Source organism: Lathamus discolor, chromosome 6, assembly GCF_037157495.1.
Source record: "Lathamus discolor isolate bLatDis1 chromosome 6, bLatDis1.hap1, whole genome shotgun sequence".
Lineage (NCBI taxonomy): Eukaryota > Metazoa > Chordata > Aves > Psittaciformes > Psittacidae > Lathamus > Lathamus discolor.
This window is the reverse complement of record NC_088889.1, coordinates 35,302,206-35,327,159: the sequence shown is the minus strand read 5'-3', so window position 1 is coordinate 35,327,159 and position 24,954 is coordinate 35,302,206. Positions and strand designations below refer to the sequence as shown.

Below are 24,954 nucleotides of genomic sequence, written 5' to 3'. Positions count from 1 at the left end.
CAAGTGTGATGACCTGTCAATTCAGTAAAGTCTATTCCTGGAACATGTACATGGTGATTTCCAGACTAGATGGATGCATTAGGGATTTTTTTACTGCACCTTTCTTTAGAGACTATTTGTATGCATGTATTTGTCACCATTGTCGGATATGAACATGAAAATGCTCTGCTTGTCCATATGACCCAGCACACTGTATTCAACATTGACAGCAGGAGATGCTATTTAGAAAGAGCACATAAACTTTGTTATTTTCTGTGATCTAACCCTCTCTGCAGTTTTCTACTGGAGCAAGAAAACCTGAGGGAAATCTGAAGAAAGGAAGAACTCCCTTGGTGGAAGAGGATCTGTTTAGAGTACTTAAATAAACTGAACATATATAAGTCCATGGACCCTGGTGGGGTGCACCCATGCATGCTGAGGGAGCTACTAACATGCTGAGATAAACTAAGATGATTAAAGAACTGACGCATGTCTACCATGTGTTAATGCAGCTTGGGCCCTCTAGGCTGGAGAAGAGAAGGCTTGGGGGATCTCATCAATGTGTATGAATACCTGAAGGTACAAAAAAGGTGGTGTCCAGTGACTGGACAAGGGGCAATGGACATAAATTGAAGAGGAACTTCTGTCTGACCATAAGGAAACACTTTTTAATTGTGAGGGTGACCAAACGCTGGCAGAGGTTGCACAAAGAGATTGTGGAATCTCCATCCTTGGGAACAGAGAAAAGCCATCTGGATACAGTCCTAGGCAACAGAATTTAGGTGACCCTGCTTGAGCAGTGGCCAGTTGACCTCCAGGGGTCAACCTCAAGTGTTCTGTGATTCTGTAAGCCTTTCCTTGTCACAAACACACCTGCCTGGAAGAAACTTTCATAGTTCTTACCTTAACTATTTGCAAGTTCAAAGGATAGTTACATGTTAGTGTTCTCTCTGAGCTCTCTTAGAAATGACAACCTCAGGGTTTACAAGGCTTCACACAGCAGGACGTCGTATTTAGTTTTCAGCCAACTGAGTATTTCAGTTGTAACAGCTTTTTCATGACTTTTTCATTAAATAAAGCAAAAGGAGAAGCACAAGAGTTCCTTAAGGTTCTATACCCATAAAACTCCATAACTACCTGCTCTTGAAGATAAATTGGTTACATAGACATGAATCTTCAAGACCCTAGAATTAACGTTCTTTTATGTCGCTATTCAAGCACTTGGCCTGATGAGTGGTGCTGTGTCAAAGTAGTATGTCTAATGTAGATTTTTATCTAACAGACCAGAATTATTTCAGATACTGAAATAGAAACAGGTAGGAACTGGCATATCTTACAAGTGTCTGGAATAGCCAAACTTGTTAATTAATCAGGAAAAAAATAACCAAGCTATGTCTTTATTCTACTCTTTATTGAATTATTTTCCCAGTTTGAACACTTCCTCATACAGCTATTACAAGATTTAACTGTTGATATCTAGTAGTCCCTTGAGGAGTTCATGTGAAACACTAATTAGGAATTAATTCCTTCTTTGTTAGAACCTGTTGCGGTTTATCTGATTTGTGTATAAACCATATATAAGCAGTGCAGATACCTGAGATACCGCAGTAAATCTGGCAGATAAGAATAATGGGTTTTTTTTAAATCACTTCCAAAGCAATGGAATTCTGAGCCTTGCAGTGCTTGAGATAGATACTAGATGAGCAACTGTGGCAGTCACTAGAGGGAGTGTAACAGTGGAAAAATATACTTCTCAATTTTTGCCATGTTTAAATTAATGGGAACATGCAGGGTCTTTGAAGAAGCACCAGGGGAAAATAAATTGCAACATACTGCAGATTTACTACGGATTTTTCTTTCCTATTTGCTTATTAAGGTCTGAGCATAAGCTATATTCATTGATTAAAACTGTTTAATTTCTCTGTCCTCAGGGCATACAGGGTTTTGAATGTCTGTTCTTAGGATTATATTTATAAATGTGTATATACACGTTAGTGATACATTTAATACATTAATATATTTTAGTATATAAAAAAGGAACATTTAGTAACATTCCACATCGGGAGGAGAGTTGCCAGTCACACTAAGCTGCTAGATGCTATCGCACTTCAGAATTTATGTGGTCAGAACTACTGATTATTGTTCAATTTTACAGCCTGAAATGCTTCCAGTCTTGACTAAGGTAAGCAACTGTGTTTCATCATTCCTTCAATACAGGTCATGTTTCTAACCCTCCTGTTTTCCGTACTATCCTGTGAATAATCCTGTTTGTCTGTTTCTTTCTTGACAGATAAAGTATTCCAGACAACTCTATAAATGTAAAGTAAAGTTAAATAATTGCACAGTATTCCAATTTTTCTGCTGGGCAGGGTGTGTCTCAATGCATGTAGCTACTTGTGTTTCTCCTGAATTTAAATTCTAGAGTTCACAGACCTCCCTAGCCTGCGGTTATCTGTAGCTTTACAAACATACTTTTCATTCCACCCTCTGCCAGCCAGTTCAGGAAAATGTTGAACAGAAGGACCAGAAGCTGTCTAGGAGAAACCAGAGCATGGCACCACAAGGCTGGCAGCTCTTTCATGGCCAGGCACCAGGGGCCACATGGGATCTACCTGGAGCCACAGCAGGACCTGGCAGCCCATTCCATCCTGCTAGCCCAGCCAGGAGATGGGCAGCCCAGGGAGTCAGGGGCAACACCAACCCTAGGCCCTAGACACCTCCCTGGGGATTGGGATGAGCTGAGGCTGTGCCAAGATGAGTGTGAGACCTGGCTTAATCAGGACACATGGCCAGGCAGGGCAGGACTGGGGGGAAATGGAGACTGGCCTCAATATGGCAGTGCTGGGGTAAGGACTGATGGCCCTGCAGGCTGACATGGAGTCCTGGGTTTTGGGCAGGCTGGGCAGAGGTGCTAGAGGAGGTCAGGAAGGGGCAGTCAGGCCTTTCAGTGCTCTCAGCCCTGACAGGCTGCTCTAGTAGGAACAGCAAGCTGGGAGCCAAGTGTGGCCACAGCACAGACAGTGACTTTGCCAACAGGATACAGGCCTGCAGCATCTCATCACAGAATCACAGAATCCCAAGGGTTGGAAGGGACCTAAAAAGATCATCTAGTCCAACCCCCCTGCAAGAGCAGGGTAACCTACAGTACATCACACAGGAACTTGTCCAGGCGGGCCTTGAATATCTCCAGTGTAGGAGACTCCACAACCCCCCTGGGCAACCTGTTCCAGTGCTCTGTCACTCTTACAGTAAAGAAGTTCTTCCTGATGTTAACGTGGAACTTCCTATGTTCCAGTTTACACCCATTGCCCCTTGTCCTATCACTGGATATCACTGAAAAAAGCCTAGCTCCATCATCCTGACACCTACCCTTTACATATTTGTAAACATTGATGAGGTCACCCCTCAGTCTCCTCTTTTGCAAGCTAAAGAGACCCAGCTCCCTCAGCCTCTCCTCATAAGGGAGATGTTCCACTCCCTTAATCATCTTTGTGGCTCTGCGCTGGACTCCTTCAAGCAATTCCCTGTCCTTCTTGAACAGAGGGGCCCAGAACTGGACGCAATATTCCAGATGCGGCCTCACCAAGGCTGAGTAGAGGGGGAGGAGAACCTCTCTTGACCTACTAACCACTCCCTTTCTAATGCACCCTAAGATGCCATTTGCCTTCTTGGCCACAAGAGCACATTGCTGGCTCATGGTCATCCTCCTATCCACCAGGACCCCCAGGTCCCTTTCCCCTTCACTACTTTCCAGCAGGTCAACCCCCAACCTGTACTGGTACATGGGGTTGTTCTTCCCCAGATGCAAGACTCTACACTTGCCCTTGTTAAATTTCATCAAGTTTCTCCCCGCCCAACTCTCCAGCCTGTCCAGGTCTCGCTGAATGGCAGCACAGTCCTCTGGTGTGTCAGCCACTCCTTTGGTGGTATTGACAGTCCCAGCAAGGCAAGGAATCAAGTCAGGTCCAGGGTCCATACAGAAGGAGTAAGAGACGCCTGGAGACAAAACTACAATGTAGGTCCAAGCTCTATCAAGGAGACAAGACTGGAGAGAAGAGCAGAGACAATGATACCTTCCATGTAGGTCCAGAGTGTACCCAGAAAAACCCATGGTGGCCAGGGCAAAGCCCTGACAGAGTGTAACAGCTAAACTGTGATTGCAGACTTCTAGACAGCAGATTCCCTAAACATGCTAGGAACTACAATGTAAACAATGTCATCTTGCTCAGAGCATAACTTGTCAGAGCAAACCCAGTGCCCATGGAAACACCATGTGGTACCAATAGTCCTTTCTCCCCAAATTCCTACTGTTGATGTTTCTGGCTCTAGAAGCCAAGAAGGCAGTGCACCCAGTCCTGGAACCCAGGCTGAAGTCATATATTCTGTCCTGTTTCCTTCTATCAGGCTTTGAACGAGAGGAGTCTCTTGCTTCTCTTATTCAGTGTTCAAGCCCAGAAACTGTATATTACACAGTTCTTATTTATTTTGACATCTGCTTGGAAGATCTACAACTGCAGCATCAGCTTTGCCGTTTCTTCATTCTGCAGTCTTTTATAGTCACCCTTTTTTATCCCTTAGAAATAGTGTGAAGATAGATAATTATTTCTTCCATTAACTCTTTCTGGAATACCACTTCTGCCACAGAGCAGTTGCGATGCTAAAGCTTCTAATGCCAGTATCTATATGCATGCTCTTTTTCCTACTAAATAAAATGTAACTCAAAATACTTTGCCCTCAGTGAAAGGGCAATGAAACAAATTACCCTTCCTCTAGTTTAAGAGCCTGAAACACAATTACTGTGGAGTAGCTATTGCAGGGTAGTCTTTACCCAGTAAAGGTAAGTAGCATAAGGATACCTTTAGTACACCAAATGAATGAGTGTGATTTGATTTATGAAAACCCACTGAAATTAATTACATCTTGGAACTACTTATCTGCCCACCAATAAAATTATTATTCCTTTGCTTAGTCCACACACAGTGGACTGTTAAAAGGTAACAGTGAAGTCAGAATAAAAGTTGGGGAGAGAGGGGATGTAAAAGAGTACACACAAGGTGTAACAAATCACCCCAGTAGTACTGTCATTAAAAAGGGGATATACATCCCTAGCATAGTCCCTCTAACCAGGCCATGTCATGAAACGTAAGGACTTCTCTGTTGTGCTCCAAGTTGTATTAGGTCATCAAGATTGGTTGTGAGAAAACAGAGATTTAGCTGGAAGAGGATTTTAATGCTGCTGCTCAAAGTTGATGGAGTGTCTCTGGAGAGTGTTAGTCAATGATTGCTGGATGAAACAACTATGATCTGTACCTGCTGCTTGGGAATCAGGTGTTGAATAGACTCATGACACCTAAATGACTTGGACCGTAAGAAGACAGAGATCCCTTTGGTGAAACATTTGTTTTGCTAGATGGCTTTGTAAGGTGTCAACCAAAATATTTCTTTGTCAAAGCCAAAAGGAACTAAGAATTTGATGTCCTATTGCTAATACAGCATACAGTGTTCCCAGGACAAGCTGGATACTTTGGCATTAAGAACAAGAAAATGAGCAGGGCATTTTGCTATCCTGGGGAAACCCTGTAGGCAGCTGTAACACTGTATGAATTTTATAACATAGAGTGTATTAGTTGAAGTCCATTAAGTGGCTGATTACTCCATGGTTCTTCCATGCTCAGAACCTGTACTAGCTTTTGGCTTTCTTCTTCATGAAATCTGTCACTTAGCCCTTGGCTGGGAAAGAACATGATCCCATGTCTGAGAGACGGCAAGCCTGAACACACTGGTAGCAGCCTCCAGCAACTTGGTCTGGTTTACACAGTACGGAGTCTTCCTGAGCACTGACCAAAGTAGTGAACAGTTGCAGAGCACTATGACTTGACTACGCTGAGTCACAGGTTTTCCCTTGCCTGTGCTTCAGTGGAGTGTGCAGCTCTCTTGTTCAACAACCTTGAAATTTGGTGATCTGCCTATGGTTTTATTTTTATTTAGTCAGATTGGTGTGGACACCAAAAAGTGGTGCTGGGTGGTGGCTTTGGGGGCAGCAGGATGAGTTACAGAAATGAGCAGTGTGCCAAAAGGATGTGACGATGTGGGACACAGGACAGCCACCATTCCCAAGGGAATTCCACGCAATGCTTCAGCTTGTCCCCTCATCAGGAAACCCCTAAAGATACCCCTATTCTCAACAGAATAAATTTATCTGATGGGATTCCTCACTTACACAAGATCTAAGCACTAACATATGTCTGCAAGATCAGGATTTATATTTTTTTTTATGGACATAGTAGCATTTGCTCGCTTTAAAAAGACATGTTAAGGGCATTAATTATATTTAGGAAACACATGCTAATGAAAAGACTTAATTTTAAAGAGCTATATCAAAATCATATCAGATGTGTTGTACTCATAACTTTTGAATAACTCTGATCTAGCTGGATGGAAACTATTTATCCAAGAAGGTTGTGGTCTAATTTTTTACTGTGAGTAGGTTACTTTCTCAAGTTTCTCCTGCCTAAGGTAACAAACATTTTTGTTGACATGTTATTGAAATTTTTCTTGTTGTATTCCTACACATGCACAAAATTTGCAGGAAGGAGAAAACAGCATTTAGTTAAAAAAAAAAAAAAGGAATTGCGACAAAGTATTAAAGAACTTTCTATATGGCTTCACTGAATTAAACAATAGTATACCTTCTTTTCTCTGTCACTACTTTTAAATATTTGGTTTTAGCAGGAGTATCTTCTGTTTATGAAGAAACACAGAATTAAGTGAGTATTAGCCAGACTTTTGCAGTTTTTAGTATGTATGTCAGGCACAGAGATGCTTCACTGTGGGCACTTCTGTGCCATGTCCATTGTAAACGTTTGTCCATAGCAGTGACCAGAGTAGTTTGCTACTTCAAGTGACAATTATTCAAGTGACCTTTTTGCTCTCAAGGTTAGATTATTTTTTTCCTCCATTTTTCTTTGGTGAAACGATTTTATCTTTTTTTTTTTATAATGTAGAAAATGTTACTCTAGTCTTCAATTTGCTCTCTTCTATCACACAGTTTTCAAACTTCTCTTTTGAATTTTCAGTGGTTTCTTTTATCTGCTTTACGTTTAGTATCCACTTTGCAGTTAGTGAGTTTTTCTTCGATGTAAAGATCTGTTTTAACTGCACTGCGTTTACAAGTGAGTTTAGTACTGGGCTTACACAGCCCCCTGCCCTCCTCCGTTCTGCAAAGCTGCTTCGTGTGTTCGGGTAACGTCGCGCTGCCGCGTTTGAAAACGGCTCGGCGGGCTCGTTCCGCTGCAGCGCTGAGCCGGTGCCCAGCTGCCTACCTGGCAGCTCCCGCCGCCCGCTCTGGCTGGGCTCGGGCGGCCCGGGCAGGGCGGGGAGCCAGCTGGTTCCGCGCAGTGCCGGCCGTCCTCGGCAGGTGGCCCCGGCGCCCAGCGCGGTCTGGGACCCTCCGACCCGGTGGCAGGTCCCCGGTGGCGCGGCTGGGCTCGGCGCTGCCCCTCCGGGCGCCGGGCTCAGGGCGCTGCCGGGGTCCAGGCCCGGGGGGCCCGGAGGGAGGGGTGCCGAGGAGCGGGGAGCGGCAGCGAGGGCAGGAGGGAGGGATGACCGGCAGGGTGGGCGCGGGAGCCGGGGAGAGGAGAAGGAGCGCTCCCGAGGGAGAGGGCGCGCAGGGCTGGGGGAGACCTTTCCTGTCCCCGCTGAGCGAGGAGGCGGTGTCGTTCAGCAAAGGTGCCGCCTCTCCCGAGCGGCTTTTCCCGGCGGGGCAGCGTGCTCTGCCCCTGCAGCCCTGGCGTCTCCTCACTTCCCCTCGGAGGATCGAGGGGCAGAGCGGGAACGGGCAGCAGAAGATGCTGAGCCTCCCAGTAGCCTTCCAGTTGCTGCTGGTGCTGGTGCTGTGCAGCCACAGCACAGAGAGGTGTCCTTCAGCCTTCTGCGAGTGTTCCGACTGGGATGACTATAAAATCACCTGCAGGGACATCCACTTCATTCCCAGCCTTCCAGAAGATACCCAGACCCTGTGAGTATATTAGGACGGTTTAGAGAAAATACTAGCCGGTTGTGAGTAATCGTATTTTGCAAGCAGGAGATGCTCTGAGCATCTGCCCTGTGAGTTGCTGGAGGGATAGTGTGTGTGGAGGGGGAAGTGCTGTCATTTACCTGGGCAGTACAGCATAGTAGGAACAGCAGTGTGTAGGCTCCATGTGTGTCAGGGAGATGTAGGAAAAGTGACCCTCAAACCTTATGGAGATAGGAAGAGGTGATCGTCCACTGGGCTTTAAAAGTTCTGGGAAAATTCGTCACTGGGCTCTTTGTGGGCAAACTGAGCAGAAGGCTGGATTCTGTGTGGCGTGTTCCTAGCGGGTGAGGGAAAAGAAGGAGAGATCAAAGACAGTTTTGCACTTAAAAAAAATAAAAAAAGGAATTGGATGTGCCACTTCAAACAGTTCCATGAAAGTTTCTGTGCACTTCCAGCTTCTTTGCCAAAGCCCAACAAAAAGAATCCATGGGAACTAAGAATCCCAATATACTGTCTAGGAGACAAAGTACTTCAGATAAAAGAGTGGAGTATGGGATAAAGCAGCAAATTTGGAGCTTGCTAAAGTGCAGAGCAGTTCAAACCTAAGTGTTTAGTACCATTACAGCCACTGAAGAATATCCTGTCTGGGTTCACGCTGCCAGTCCAGAACATACATCCTGTGTTGTATGTCAGCCCCATAGAGATAAATATTTTAGGGAAGCCAAAATGTCACCAGTCAGCTATAACTATGCAGCTAATTCACTCCTGGCTTTTACTTTTTCTCACAGAGCACAAAATGTTTCTAGTCTCCAAGGGAAGGTACTTAGAATCTTACTTAGAAAGTAAGTAGATTAATTTCTAATAAAATAAACAAACTGAAACTCAGTTGATTTAAGTGCAAGATAAAACAGTAACAGGTTGATTAGTTTATGTCTTGATAATGATTCTCAGGGCTTTCATACTTGAAAATACGAACCGTTACGTTATTTGAACTTATTTGAATGGACTTCTCAGATTTTTTAACGCCTGAAAGTAAAGGCTTAGCAAATTGATCACTTATCTAAAAAGAGAGAGAAAAAATTACGCTATTTCCATTATTTATGCATGCCTTTAATTTCTTTTCTATTACTAAACTGCAGTATTTCAGTTGATAAGATTTTAAATTATATGGGTTTTGTTTCTTACTATACTTCTGTACATTCAGTTTATTTAGTTTGAAATGTTACTGTATGAAACCTAGTATGGTCTTTGAAATCTATCATGAAAAGCTAGAAAATAAAGCAGTGTCAATTTATAGTTTGTATAGGCACTTAAAATAGTTAATACAAACAACAAGATCACATAGTAGAACTGCATGCTTTCACTGAAAACTGCTGGTATGATGGCTGAGCAGAACCTCTCTAGATACAGCTTCACAAATAAAGCACTTCTGCTACTGGTGTTCTAATGTTTTAAATACCTGTTGTGACGGGGCTCTAGGATTATAAGACACTTTAAAAGTCAAAAACACCTAGTGAAAGTCTTATTTCCATTGAAAAAGTAATTAACAAAACCAGCTGAGAAATATTTTTCTATTTGTTTTGGGTATATTTTAATCACCTGTACCAACTGGGGTGACCACTGCAAACTTGTCAAGAAGTGTGTTCCCTACCAGAGTCATTGTAAGACAAGAAAAAATTCCAGATAACGACAATTATGATTTTATACTGTGTGGTAGAAAAGGTAGAACACGCACTGTTATAGTCTGTCTGATTCGAAAACAAACAGGAAAATTGACTAAGGAAACAAGGAAAACACAGCTTGTATTACAAAAGAAAAAAAAAAAGGCAAATTAAAAAAAAGAAAAGGCTTTTTTTTTATTATTTTTTATTTTTTGCTTCAGTTTGCACTTTTCTCTCTGGATAAGGTGTGTATCTTTTTCATTCTGTGTTATTATTTGAATTGCTGAAGCCTGGTAGACTGGACCTAATTCTGTAGTTCCTTGCTCTTGGCAAATAACCTTTCTTTCCCTCCATATGTTACATGGGAGTCATAACAATTACTTGTATCTTGTTTATGTTCAGAGTGCTTTCAGATGCTTCAGGCTGACTTAGTTGCTCATGGAGGATGAAATGAGGCAAAGAGTTATCCTGACAGATTGTAAGGTGTGTGCCTCTGTTCACATCATGTTTTGCATCCTTCTGCCTTACAACTGGCAATGGTTCTGAGTTAAAGACAAAAGTCTCCAAAATAATTGAAGTTTCTCTTAACCATAAGAATAATGAACACTTCTTCGAAGTGAATTATGTAGCTGTGCATATCTGCACAATATGTGTTGAAACCCTCTACAATTTTCCCCAAATCCAGCAACTTTTGTTACTTTATGTAAAGTAACTTTGCTTCTTGGTGGCTATGCATGAACCTCAAGACTGGCGATTTTAAAACTTTCTTATGTGGCTATTCAGTTTTGTAGGTCTTGTAAAGCTAAAAGACTGATGAGTCTAGGAACGCTTTGCCACCTTTTCAAGATTATGAGCTCTTTTCAGCACACAGGATCTTGAAACTCCAATAAAGGTTTCATTCTGATTATTCAGTCAGGAGTGTTCACATTTCCCTACCCTACTTTAAGAGAGTAGTGTAAGCCCTTTTTTCAACAAGCCATACTTATAAAGAATTGCAAAAAAATACTAATTTCCAAACTCTTTTAGTATTAAAATGTCATGAACTTTGGCCAGAAAAGTGTATTTGCTTTAAATAGCTTTCAGTGCATTTGTCCAAATATAGTTCATGAAGGTACTTCGCCAGAATGCCTGAGTGCACAGATATTGTTCCTGGAGATGCTTATTTTTTTCAGTACAGTACAATTTATTATTTTTTCCCCCTTTTCTGTGGAGTAAACAAAATAAGTACAAAGAAAAAGGTTTTAGGAATTACAGGCAAATCTTGTCTTGTTGCCTGGAGTTAAGGATTATATACCATAACATAGTAAGAAAGCAGTTCTAACTGTTATGGAAATGCAGTATTAAAAAACATTAAATTAGGTATCAATATTTTTGTCACATCTATAATATTTTTCATGCCTTTTTCTGCACAGCTGACACCCTGCCTTGGTCTGTCACCATTTTACCTGGCCCTCCTTTGTTTCTCCCTCTGCCTATCCCTAACTCCACTCCTCGTTCATGCTGTGGCAGTGGCACTACATGCAGGTACTGAGGGGATTCCTGTCCCTGACTCTTGGCTGGCAGTGCTTTCCTCTTTCACCAGCAAAGTGCTGGAGCAGAGCTACAGTTGGTGCTATAATCTGCTCCATGTTTGGTGGAATATGCCAAGGGAGATCCTGGCTTTTCAGTGCAAGCAGATCCAGTGGGAAGTTGGGGGTTAATGTCTGTGAAGAATTACTTACACCAAAACCCTACTGAATTTTTGTCCAAAGATATAATTACATCATAATGCTTGAATCATTGTGATGAAATATTCAGATGGTATCACTATCCTAGCGTCAGCTCAACACATTTCCCAATGCTTTTCATTTTATGAATCTATTACTAGTTGCTTTTAATTATTTTTCCTTTGACAATAAAACTAATAAAATTCTGCTTCTTTCATATTTGTGCTCTGCATCACCTGCAAATGCTTACTAAAATAACATCAGCTCCCCTGCCCATCCTCACTATCCTTAATACCCTTGTTTAAGTCTTATACCACTTAATAACAGCCATAGCAAATCAGCCCAAGGGAATTCATTTAATGCAGTACCCTGTCTCCAGGGTTTCCCTTCTCATAATTTCCCTTCGGTATTTACATATAGAGGTCATATGTGGTACTGTTCATTTCCATTTCACTTTCAATTATTTTTACCTACAGGAAGTTTATAAACTAGGTGTGGTTTTGGCATTGTAGCAGCCCTCAAAGGATTGCTCTTCTGTGTCTCTACAGTTCTGTGTTTGTGCCTTATTTAGTTGTCTCTTGAACCCATTTCAACACCCATAATGTCCTTTGGCAATGAGTTCCACAAGATTAATAGATGATGCAAGAACTCATTTTTGTTGTCATTGAAAATGCCACATTGTCCTCTCACCAGCAGCTGCAGACACAACTTTTTCAGGTCAGTTTTACGCCACTTCAGCTTGCTGACTATTCTCATCTTCTCCCGATGCCTTCTACAGCAAGCCAGCGTTAGTTTCCTGTGTTCCCTCTCATCCGTGAGTGAGAAAGCACTCTCATCTGCTGCCTAAAACCAATATATTTAATATTATACAAAGGCATCATCTCCTGAGATCAGAGCTGTGAGTGCTGAATTTTGGCTCTTTGCCTTTTTTTTTTTTTCATTTCTTAGAACGGATGCTAATGAGGTTTCTATCCTGCACCCAGGTGCTATTTTCACATTGCCACAATCAAATTTGGTTGAAACTGGACAAGAGGGAGTTGGAGGAGGACAGTGGAACTGGCAGATAAATAGAAACAAAAATATAGTGCAGTCTTTAAGAATATGCACTTTACATGAGGTATTAAGCTACAATTCTGCATCTTCTCTAGGGTATTTGCTTTTTGACAAATGCAAAGTAGCTCACGCTTCAGGGGCAAGGAATCCTGACATATGTCATATTTACTGTTATTAAGGATGAGCGTGTGTGAATATCAGGATAACAAGGTGTAGTGAATCAGCTGGATTGTTTAGTTCTCCATGTTGTTGTCAGCTTTTGGTAAAAGAGAAATGGAAATTGTATAACATATGCTATGATTCTATGATCTTAAGGTCCTTTCCAATCCTAACTGTTCTATGATTCTATGATTCTAAATACTTTTTTGAACTGGAGAACAAAATATGTATGGACTGAACAGTTTTACCTGTAATGACAGCTTCACTGGCATATACGTTTTATATGCTTAATGAGAAATTTAGAGCATTTTGAGTTCACAGAATGTACAAGTAGAGCTGAAGGAGATGATGTCTTTACTTTAGATTGAATGTAAATTAAACTGATTTAAAATATTTTCCCCAAAATGTTAGTCTTAGGAATTGTCTGAAATTCAGATATTCTGACTTCAGGTAATTCTATCATCATCTTCTTATAATCTTAATTACTTCAGAATTAGATATGGAGCCTCATAAATACATCTTCATAAATAACCCTGCAACATAAGCACATAATTATTATCCCTATTTTAATGATGAAGTACCGAGAGCCTAAAAGAACAGGCGAAATACTGACATGGTTAAACAGACAACTGAAGGAAGCTATTAGGGCATCCTTCAGAAAATGGAAGTCATGCATAAATGAGGAGATTTTTGGAAACTTAATTCAGTGGAAAAATATTTTGTACAAAACAGACTTGTAATATAAAAGCTCAGTATAGTCTTTGAAACACAGAGGGTATGTCTGAAAAACTAGCAAACTGAAGCTTGTTTAAACAAATTGAAAACTTGAATAGAATTAAATACCCTGAACCAGATAATACTTCTCTAAGAGTTCAAAATACATTAAAAAATTAAATTGCTGCATTACCAACTGTAATTATGTATGTAATTTACAGCTTAAAACAACCCCGATGACAATGGAATGAAAGGTCATAATTCCTTTAAAAAAAGTACTTCAGGGAACACCTTGGGAACTAAATGGTGCTAGGTGTGTCTTCTTTGGAAGATTGTGAAAAATACAAAGGAATCAATCTGGTTGGGTCAGGTGTACTGTTCTCACACTTGGATGGAGTACTCTTTGCTGGGTAAAGAACTGGCTGGATGACTGGGCCCAAAATGCAGTGGTGAATGGGGCTAAATCCAGTTGGTTGCCAGCCACAAGTGGTGTTCCTCAGGGAACTGTTCAGTTCTGGACCCCTCACAACAAGAGAGACATTGAGGTGCTGGAATGGGCCCAGAGAAGGGCAACAAAGCTGGTGAAGGGTATAGAGAATAAGTCTACAAGGAGCAGCTGAGAGAAGTGGGGTTGTTTAGTCTAGAGAAAAGGATGCTCAAGGAAGACCTTATCACTCTCTACAACTACCTGAAAGGGGGGTGGAGTGAGGGGGGTATTGGTCTCTTCTCCCAAGTAACTAGTGATAGGACAAGAGGAAATTGCTTCAAATTGTGCCAGGGAAGGTTTAGATTGGATATTAAGAAGTTTTTTCTCATTGAAAGTGTTGTCAAGCATTGAAACAGGCTGCTCAGGGAAGTGGTTGAGTCACCCTCCCCGGAGCTATTTAAAGGTGCAGATGTAGGACTGAGGGACATGGCTTAATGGTGGACTTGGCAGTGTTAGGTTTATAATTGGACTCAATGATCTTAAAGGTCTTTTCCAACTTAAACCATTCTATGATTCTATTCAGGTACTATTTACAGTACCTGAATTTTATAGTATGTCCCTATTGTAGGCATAATGTCTTAAAATTTCCACTCATTGTACAGAATACCCTGGGGGTATTTAAAAGATGTGTAGCTGTGGTGCTTAGGAACATGGTTTAGTGGTGGATTTGGCAGTATTAGTTTTATGATTGATCATCTTAAAGTTCCTTTGCAATCTAAATGATTCTATGGTTTTCATAAAGGGAAATCTTGCCCCACAGATACGTTAGTTCTTCAAAGGAATCAGAAACATCTGAATTGATTTTTGAAGTCTCATTTTAAAAAAAAAGTATCAGGAAGTACCTTAGGAAAGACTTGAGACAAATTAGCTGTTAGACATAGGAAAGAAAGCTGGTTTATGGACTGATGGCAAGTTTAAGGAAGGAGGAGAAAAAGGTGGTAACAAACTCAATTTTCAGAATACAGGAAATACATAAAAGGACCTTTACTTGGAACTATGACATCAAAGAGTCTGGGTGTAGGCTGCTCTGTGTTTAGGCTGTTTCTAACTTCTTTTAAGATGGGTGTTGTATTAAGCTGCTCATAGATATGCTGTGATCTTGATGAATGAGCTGCCATCAATGCATGACATTTTTATATCCTGATATTTCTTCTCAATAGCCTGCCATCAGCTATTATCGGTAGCTAAAAATACAGGAAACTTACACTTCCCTTTGAGTGAACCTAATTGCTTTTAGAGCAACCAGGAATTACACAGATCCATTGCAAGGAGACTAACGCCTATAGTTTACTGTTTTAGCTTCACAAAGATTGATACACAGCTTCTTGACCACATCTTTTAGAAACAGGTCTCATAAGATTTCAGTAAAATGTTATCTTAGTTACGTTGCAAAAACAATATTTCGGTTGTGAATGGCTTATAATCTATTGCTATTTAAAAAAACCTCTGCTTTCTAACAGCTGTTTAAGTAAAATTCACTGTCTATGAACAATAATGGTAAAACATGTTATAATAAAATAGTAGGTGCTTGAAGCTTATTTGCTTCATTTTTTTTCCCTTCTTATTAAGTGGTAGAGGCATAGATTTTAAGGCCAAGAGGGCTCATGGGAACATCTAGTCTGACATTCTGGATGACAAAATCACAAAACTTCCCAATAGGTATGGTTAATTAGAGCTCCTTCCCTCTTTTATTTTTTTCCTGTGGGTTTGTTTCGAGTTTGTTTGGGGTTTTTTTGACTCTTCCTAAGAGCTAAATCCATGTTTTCATGGAACTAATGTCAAGATCTAACATGATGCCAAGATCTGCTCCTGAATGAAAATGATGAACTCAGAATATGTAACTATTATTGTATGTATCTATGTATGGTTTCTTCAGTGTATCATGTGCAGCTATTGACACCAAATTTCATTTACCATTTTTTTTACAAGCCACGCAGTCCTACAAGAGCCTTCTGACATTCTTCACAATCCACTTTTAGCATTGCTACCTTAATAACTTTCTAGCATAAGTAAGCATTGTTACCTTACTGTTCATCCCCTTTTTTATGAATGTATATTAAGCAGCCTAAATTCTTTCTCCGATTCATTTAGTCTTCTCATTTGCTTCCTATTTTTAACCAATAATTTATGTGGAGTGTATTTATCTAAACTGTAGCAATCTTGGAAATGAACTAGACTTTTTGTTTTTTCCCCCAAAGAAAGATTCTCCTTTTATATTGAAGCGTCCCCTTTGGGAGGAGATAAACTTGTTTTAATATGTAAAATCCTTACATAAACATTTATACATGCTGGAAAATAATAAGTGAAAACTATTACTTAGGGAAGATCTAAGTAATGATAAAAACACATACTACCTTAGAAACTGCTGAATGTGTTCTCTTCGATCAGACTCAAGACATAGATCTATTTACTTGTGTATTATCAGCCTTAGCACAGTATTGCAGTACCATGTTTGCCGTCTTTGGCATTTTATGTAATATTCTAAACCTGAAGTGCTGTATAATCTGAAATACCAGCTGGTACAGTATTGCTTTTGTTACTGTTAATAAAAATGTCATGGACACTGACCAGGTTTCTGTACCAGCATTTGTTAGTTTTCCTGGTCCATCACTGAGGATTTTAGACAATCTGACAGACAGAGAAAGAAGTCTTTGAAAGACTGACACTGGATTTTCAGTACTGCTCTGAATCCCCTGATAAAAGGGAGGGTTTGAACATCCATTTGCATAACAGTTGCACTTCTCATGCTTATCTGTACTTAACTTGCATTGACATCACCACAAGTCAATTCCAGCTCATTCCTTACACTCCTCAAATAGGAAAAATCACTCAAATTACATTCATTATTTCATCCATTGTCCATATTACTGTAATATACGGACCAAAATCCTGTAACTGTGGGCATTGTCCAGGGACAGAACATTAATGGTTCTTGCCTGCAAAAGTAACATGTGACTGCATACAGATATAGACAAACATGGGTAAGGCAGTAGAAAGCTATAATATATAATAGTATGTAATAACATACATAATTTACGCACATTTCTGGAATAGGGTTGTGTTTTTTCCCCTAAGGTAGAGCTTTGCCACTGTTGTGATTTATAATGAAAGACATTTAAGCTAAACAAATATGAAACCAAAATTACTGTTCATGTGTGTTTTCAGTAGAAATTCAAGCAGTTTTGAAGTAACTTCCTGTGTAGTTTTATTTCTAAAAGTCCTTTGGTGAAGGACTTAACAGTATTATTGAATGTTTCTTTACATTTCCCTATGCGCTTCCAGTGTTCGTCACACTTACAAAAAAGTTTGGTTTCAGAGATCTTTCTAAATTTAAAGTATCTCTGACTGTTTATAAAGACCTTTGAGGTTTTTAAATCCTGTTTCCTTTCTGTCACGTATGAGCTCAGACTTTCTTTGTCTCACAGAACCAGGTATCACTTTTTTATTCAAAAGGAACAGCAGGAAATTTCTTCATTTACATTTTAAATGTAAAGAAAATTAGTAACTGAAAGCATGCTGTTCTATAATCCCTGCTCAGCTAGTGATATTTTAATCAAATTCCCTCCTTATTCCCAAATAAACACACAAAGAGTTCTTTAAAAGGACATGGTTCAAGTAGTCTGTAGTGAAACAGGACCTGCTGAAACACTTTCACAGTCTGGGAGTCTGGCCTCTGTACTGCAACAACTTTTTAATCCATGTGTCAGACTGATAGAGAAATCAAGAAAATCTACCTAAAAAAGCCTTGAAAAAATGCTGTAACCATATGCAAATAGAAGAAAGGTTAGGTAGAAAAAGAAGACATCATTTTGGACAAAAAGGGCAAGATTCTCCTCTTGTCGATCTATGCTACCAATTTTTGTTTGTGGCCACCAGAAAAAAGGTAATGCTGTTGCTCAGAGTTGTAATTTCATAATTAGTATAGATACACATGTTCAGAATTATATCAGGAACACACCTTTTCTTCTGGGTTACATGAATTTCAAAGTTGCCATCAGAACTGTCGCATCCTCAGTTGAATGCATGCGGTCATGTTTAGGCATGACAAAACAGTGCAATGAAAATAGCTTCTGAGGAAGCCCTTGAATTATTTTTTCTTTGTAACAGAAGGAATTGAATTATTTTTCTAATACTATGTTAAGATCTAGACTTTCAATTTTTTAGCCTTTGGTCACTTTATTGTTGTGACAGAGACCTTCCTTTCCCCCAAGTTGCATCAGCCTTTGAGGAGGAAGGGAGAGGAATTTCACCACTCAGAGAGGTTCTGCAGGAAAATTATATTTCATATAGTCCTAGTTTATATTACAATTTGTGGAAGTTCCCTAATTAAATGGGTAAGGAGAAAACTGCATTTTTAAACATAAAGTCTTTTAAACTATTTTGGTGGGCATCTCCTTTCTGACTGATGGGTGTGAGTTGAAAGCAGCTAACTTCATTAGTTTCTGAGGGACAAGTATGTGTACTAACTCTTTAGAGTGTCCAGGAGCATAAAACTTAAAATTTCTTGTACTGCGTCATAAAGAAAGCACCATTTCATCCAAGATCCTGTCCTGAACATTAATCAAGAGCAGATAGCTGATCCAACATGAATTACCCATAGCTGCACTCCCTCCAGAGTGTACCTGCTCTGTTTTGGGCTTCTCCAGAGCCACTCATTTTAAGGTGCTCCAGCATGACCTCATGCGCAGCCACTGATGCTTTGAAGTGTACTTCTCCAGCATGGAGGTATACCTGCTATGGCACAGACATAGCCACAGCCACAGTTGTTTCAATATGTACTTGTTCTGGTGTGGACTTATTCACGGCCACAGATGCTGTGAGGTGCTCTCCTCCCACATGGACTCATCCACAGGTCACAGTCCCTTCAATTGGCACACTCTCGTTCTAGCCTGCCGAGTACTTCAGCATAGAAACAGCAGTGATGGCCTGGCCATCTGCCAGCTCAGGTGCATCCCCGCTGCTGTTATCAAAACTTTCTCAGGCACTGCTGAGTAAGATGATAAACAGTACAAGCAGCAAAAGCAAAAAGCAGCTACTAACAAGCAATAGACTAATACACAGTAAGGCAAGCAAGGCTCATGGCAAGAAGAGAAGCCTGTCAATTAAAAGCTAAAGAGCAATAAGAGCTATAAATTTGATCTAGCACATTCCAATCAAATCTGTCATTATCTCAAAACCTTCAAGCCCCATGCTATGCTCCAAAAAGCACTGTAATGGTTTAACCCCAGCTGGCAACCAAGCCACACGCAGCCACTCACTCACTTTCCCTTAGTGCTATGGGGGAGAGAATCAGAAAAGTGAGAAAACTCATGAGCTGAGATCAAGAGAATTTCATAGGTAAAGCAGAAGCTGCACACACAAGCAAAGCAAAACAAGGAATTCATTCAGCACTCACCATCAGCAGGCAGGTGTTCACCCATCTCCAGGACAGCAGGGCTACATCACATAGCAGTTACTTGGGAAGCCAAAGCACCATAACTCTGAACATGCCCACCTTCCTTTTTCTTCCCCTTCTTTATATGCTGACCATGATGCCATATGATGTGGAATATCCCTTTGGTTAGTTGGAGTCAGCTGTCTCAGCTGTGTCTCTTCCCAGTTTCTTGTGCACCCCCAGCCTGCTGGCTGGTGGATAATACAGCTTAAAACACCCCTGGTTTATCAACACTCTTTCCAGCACAACCCTAAAATATAGCCTTATACTAGCTACAATGAAGAAAATTAACTCTACCCCAGCCAAAAGCAGCAGAAGCATACGGGACAGAGAAATCTGTGAGTCCAGATGGGATGCACGTAAGAGTGATGTGGAAGCTGCCTGATGTCATTGTGAGGCCACTCTATCATCATTGAAAGATCATGGTGATCGAGAGAGGTTGATGGTGTCTGAAAAAGGCAAAAATGATGTACATCTACCAGTAAGGCAAAAAGGAGGATCTGGAGAAACACAGGCTGGTGGCTGCTGTGTAGTTATTTTTTGTATGCAAGTCTTTCTGTACTGTTAACCATTCTTTTGCAGGTGCTATATATACCCAACTAGTGGCAAAACGATTGTCTTTATTTTATCCTATATTTCTGTCTAAATAATTCCTAACATTCAGCTTGCCTTTTCTAACCTCTGCTGAGCAGCTGGCAGCAATTACAGGCACTTAGCTGTCCTCTGATTAGAAACAATAGTAGCCAGCAATTACACCGTGTTCTTACTCTCTCTCCCTGAAAGAAGTGAACCTCTTCTGATTGCTGTTTTCTGAAATTTTATGATCCCATTTGATCTTTCCTGGCAGCTATTTATAGACTCTTGGCTTCGTTTCAGAAACACAGCTCTTCTCTATCATCTTTGGAGTACATGCTCCTCCAGTGGAGTTGGAGCAAGGTAATGGGCTGTTTGGAAAGGTGGTCAGCAGATGCAGTACATACTGCCAGGTAGGCCAGTGTTTTGGGAAAGTAGTATTTTTACTAGTAGTTGTCAGAGAGAAATCTAGGCATGAAATACTTTCATCCATGGGACTCCCTCTTAGATACCAGGGCTAAGAGGCAAAGCCAGAAGAGAAAATTCTGCTATTTCAACAGAAAAATAGAAGATCGAAGTCTTTGGTAGCCTGGAGTCCAGAAATGCTTGTCATTACACAAAAGATATGAAGCACATGAAGCTAGGTATCCAGTGAGATGTATGGAAGAAAGGAAAAAGGAGTGACAGGCATAAGATGTCAGAGCAGAGACAATCTCTTTATGGTCTATCTTACTACCTGTGACTGACAGATAAGCTTGAAAGAGTTTTTATATTGTGCTGTCGACATAGTTTTAAGTGTTTACTGAATTACACATAATTGTACAGTTAACGTGCTGTCTCCAAAGAATAGCCACAAGCAGGTTAAAAGCTTGTGAGTAAGATTTAGACTTGAGATCAGAAAGACTTTTTTTTATGATGAGGGTGTTGAAACACTAGAACAGGCTGCCCAGAGAAGTGGTAGATGCCACAACCCTGGAAACATTCAAGGTTCAGTTGGATGGAGCTCTGAGCAATCTGATGTAGTTGAAAATGTCCCTGCTTATTGGGGGGGGGGGGGTGGGGGGGGGGGGTGTGTGTGTTGGACAAGATGATCTTTAAAGGTACCTTCCAACCCAAATTATTCTATGATTCTATGCTAGGTTATAGTGTTACTTTACATTACCTTTACTGGCTCTTCAAACATATGTTTAAGTATCTCCTTATTCATGAGAAAAAATAGCTTAAATTTACTGCATTGTGTGACTTAATCTTGTGTTTAAAGATTGACATTTAAAAGGTTGTTTTTCATTATATACATATAAGGAAATATATATATCATATATATATATGCACACTAGAGATAATTGTTGTATACTTTGGTACTTTTGTTTTTATTTCAAAACAAGCTCAAAAGACTTCCATAAAATTACTCTAGGGTGCTTTGTTTAGATGCAGACTGATCACGCTCACTGTCCTCGGATGAATAGAGAACTAGTCTTATTTTAGCATGAGTCAGCAGCTCATTATCCATATAATTTAAATTGTCATGAATTTACTGTAGGATCTATCATCGCTTCTACCTGAGTCTGTAGCACTGGATTTTGCAAAATCCTGGTCATTATTGTTTCCCATTGATTTGGTGTTGGAATGAAGCCTTGAGTGAAACAAACTACTTTTCCTACTCTCTACATTTTGCTACACAATTGCTTTGTAGTTACAGTATTTTGTAAAATTTGATATTTTTCTTCCCTTTTACAGTTATGTCAATAAGCTCTGTTTCTCAGCTCAAGAGAAGGCTGTTGTGTGCTTCTGAAGTGTAATGGGTTGGAAATTTAATGTCAAAAGAAAACAACGTAATGAAAACTGACTGCAGTAGCAATTCAAGATTCTGTGGTGTGTAACACTTACAGAATCAGTCTGTTAAATGACTGTCGAAATCGTCTCCAAAAAATAGAGTTTTAAGTCTGGTGTAAACCACTTTTTTGCTATTAAGTTGATCAAAACTAGTCATTTCCACAGACGAAGGCTAAAAATTAGTTTCTCCTGCCATATCACCAGTGACTTTTGTGACAATATGTGGTATTTTCATTTAACTGAACCTCTTCTTAGCATCTACAAAAGAACTATTTGCAGTCCCCCTGCTTTTCTGTTGAGCAAGTTATGTGTGTAGTTAAAGCATACTGAAGTAGTACTTGTTTCTACTGGGAATAGAAATCATAGAATGTTGTTTACAGCTTTTTGTTTGCACTTGTATAGTTCCCAACACTTGCTGGTTTTCTGTGCCATGAGACAGGAAATTTAAATGCTACAAACATACAAGAAATGCTACTGACACGATGGCTGATAAGCAATGGAAACCAAGTTGTATTCAATGTTCAAAAATTATTGTTTTGATCTTCAGTAGTCTCTCTGGTCCCCTTCTGTCACTCATTCCTGTTTTGTTGGGTTTTTAGTTCGATATTTCACAGCCTGTCTCAGCTACTTAAGATTAAATACCTCTGACTTGTAGGCATTTAAATGTCATGCTTTCTTCAGTCCTGTTGGTTTAGAAATCTGTTAAAAAACATTAGCAACATACGGTTTTGCTGATAAATAGAAGGTAACATTGAGTAGGGGCAGTGCTTCCTCCAAAGTTTTCATTTTCTACTCAAATTCCAGCAAGAAACAGTGGGTGATTACAAACTGAACAAGAAGTAGATCCAACATTGTGGCTTGGTGTTTTATGTTTGCTATAAATTAGCAAGCAACCAACCTGATTTCTTGCCTGTCAGTCTGACAGTGTCCATATGCACCTCAGTTTGTAGGAAAAGGATATGTTAGTGCTAAGAACTTACTTTTAGTACAGAGTCATCCCAAATGCTGACCTGCACACTTTCATTTTGAAAGGATTTAGTATGTCTTTAATTTCTTAGGGCTGGGCCAGTTTTGATGTATACTTTATGTTACTCTTTTGGACTGCTAGTTATTTATAGGAAAGTAGCTGTGTAGTCTTCTAGCGCAGTCAGAAGCAGTTTTCTACTTTAGTTATTTTGCTGTCAGTCTTTCCCTGGCTTCTACCTTGTTGGTAATACTAGCATTAAACACTAGGTGGTAATCGTCTTCTGGTAAGCTCAGCACGCACTTCACTTCATGTGAAATGTCTTTTTTTATAGCTATTTTTTCACCACTGAAAGACTATAATGCATTTATTTCGGAATAATAATAATCAAAAAGGTAATATTTTTGTTTGCTTAGTTTGTGTTGAGTTTAGTTGGATACAAAATCCTAGAAGTTAATGTGTCAATAACTGTTTACTTGGCCATTATCTCAGCTGTTGTGGTAATTGTAAAAGCTGAAAGATCATTGCTTGTTACAATTTTCTCAGAAATATTAATACGTAAAATTTCTTACTTAGTTTCACATATAGCCAATTGTCATTGTCGTGTTCCTCCCCCCCCCCCTCCGCTACCCCCCCCATCTTTGTGGAGAGTAGTTCATTAAAATGCCTGTAGCTATTGTTGCCACAATTTAAATTATAAATCATGTCATTTTAATCTGAAATTCTTTGGATAATCCCCATTGATTTGTTACGTTTTGTAGACAGATATTTTAAAAATCTTTTAAAATAAAGAGGCTAAGTATGTACAATATATATTCCCTAGCAGATCTTACTGAAGCAACACCAAAGTTACTGCTGAGGATGTTGTTAAAATCATATATATATATATATACACACATATATATTGACATATTTCTGCATTTCTCAATATAGAAAATGTGAAACCATTCATGTTTGAGGACAACGTTGGTTTCACATGTTTTTTTCACTACTTGCCTCCAGCTCCTGCTAAAAGATAATGTCCACTCAGTGCCACAATGGCCTAGCAGATGCTTTTTGCTTCCTTATTTAGGAACTTGAAGTAGCTGCAGGGATTGCTGCAGAGGGGCTGCAGCTGAGTGAGAAAGTTTTCATTCTCTGCCTATTGCTGGAGCATGAGGTCAGGACCCTTGTTGCTGACCATTTCTGAGTGTCTGGGTGCAGCAGTGGTCCATGAGAAGGGAGAGTGGAACCATCGGGACTGAGAATGGGGAGGGGAGAAGTCATGGTCAGTGTTCTTCAAAGAAGGAATGTTGCTTCCTGCCACCCTCTCACAGGTGACAGATAGGAAAGACAACCTTGTGCTGTTGTTCTGTCTTGATGAATTGAATCTCAGGCTTGGAAAGCAAACAAACTCTCCAAAACCCCCCAACAAACCCCAAAGTCCTGAGAAGCTTGCAACTAAATGTAGTTGTAAAAATCTTTTTAAAAGACCAGTGCTTTCCATAAATATTATATAATACATTACTTATGCCTTCATGCTATTTTAAGAACTTCAGCGCTGAGTCAGAATTCATGTGCAATGAGACATAAAGCTTTCAAGTGATTTAATAAGCAAGCCAAAGAGCAACAGAATTTTTTCTTCTTTAGATTTTCACATTTACATCTGTAAGTTCTCACTCTAATAGTATTTTGACTGCGTTATGGATGCTGTTAGTGCTAGTTATCAGATGAAAAGGTGTAATAGAAGGGAATGTATAAATCCTACATTTTACCCTAGACTTTTTTGCTCTAACACAAGGCAGCAATAGAAATGAAGTAGTCACTGTCAAGTGAAACAGCCTCCACATCTCTTGGTGTTTCTGTTCCTGGTTGCTACGTAGTTCTGATATTCATCAATATCATGTGTTTGAAAATGGTGACCTGTAAGAAACTAAATACCTACCAGATTTTTTTTTGTTAACCTCCTTATATGCTCCATATCACTTCTGTAAGTCATAGACCAGATTCTATTCTTGTGCATATGTGCAGCTGAAAGAGAACTAGGATTATGAACAGTTTCACTTGAATTTTTCTGTAACTCCTTGGTACTTGTCTCTAATTGTATTTAGCAATCAATGAAAAAAAAAATCAGCTATGCTGTAATTCTGACTTAAATGCGCAAGGGGAAGTGAGAAACTCCTGGCTTCTGAGATGTAATTATGGCTTTGTTTATTAGTGGAATATTTTTGTGAAATAGTTTTTTATTTCTATTATTTTTACTTATGCCTTGTTTTAAGCCACCTGTAAATTGTGTATTTTAATGGATTACTATTTATAAATTTTTTAAAGTGCAGTCTAAATAAGAAAAACTTACTGTGTTACAACAGAATATACTAAGGTCAATTAACATCAT

The 24,954-nt window shown here is 39.8% G+C and overlaps 1 protein-coding gene across 3 annotated transcripts in view; it reads left to right on the top strand.

Moving 5' to 3' along the window:
• Positions 1-7,826: 7,826 nt before the first annotated feature.
• The window catches only part of TSHR (thyroid stimulating hormone receptor), a 50,009-nt gene continuing 32,881 nt past the window's right edge, over positions 7,827-24,954 (top strand). For all 3 annotated transcript variants that reach the window (XM_065684663.1, XM_065684662.1, XM_065684661.1), the window contains exon 1: positions 7,827-7,996. In XM_065684663.1, coding sequence (XP_065540735.1) covers positions 7,827-7,996 — 170 coding nt within the window. The remainder of the gene's footprint in view (positions 7,997-24,954) is intronic.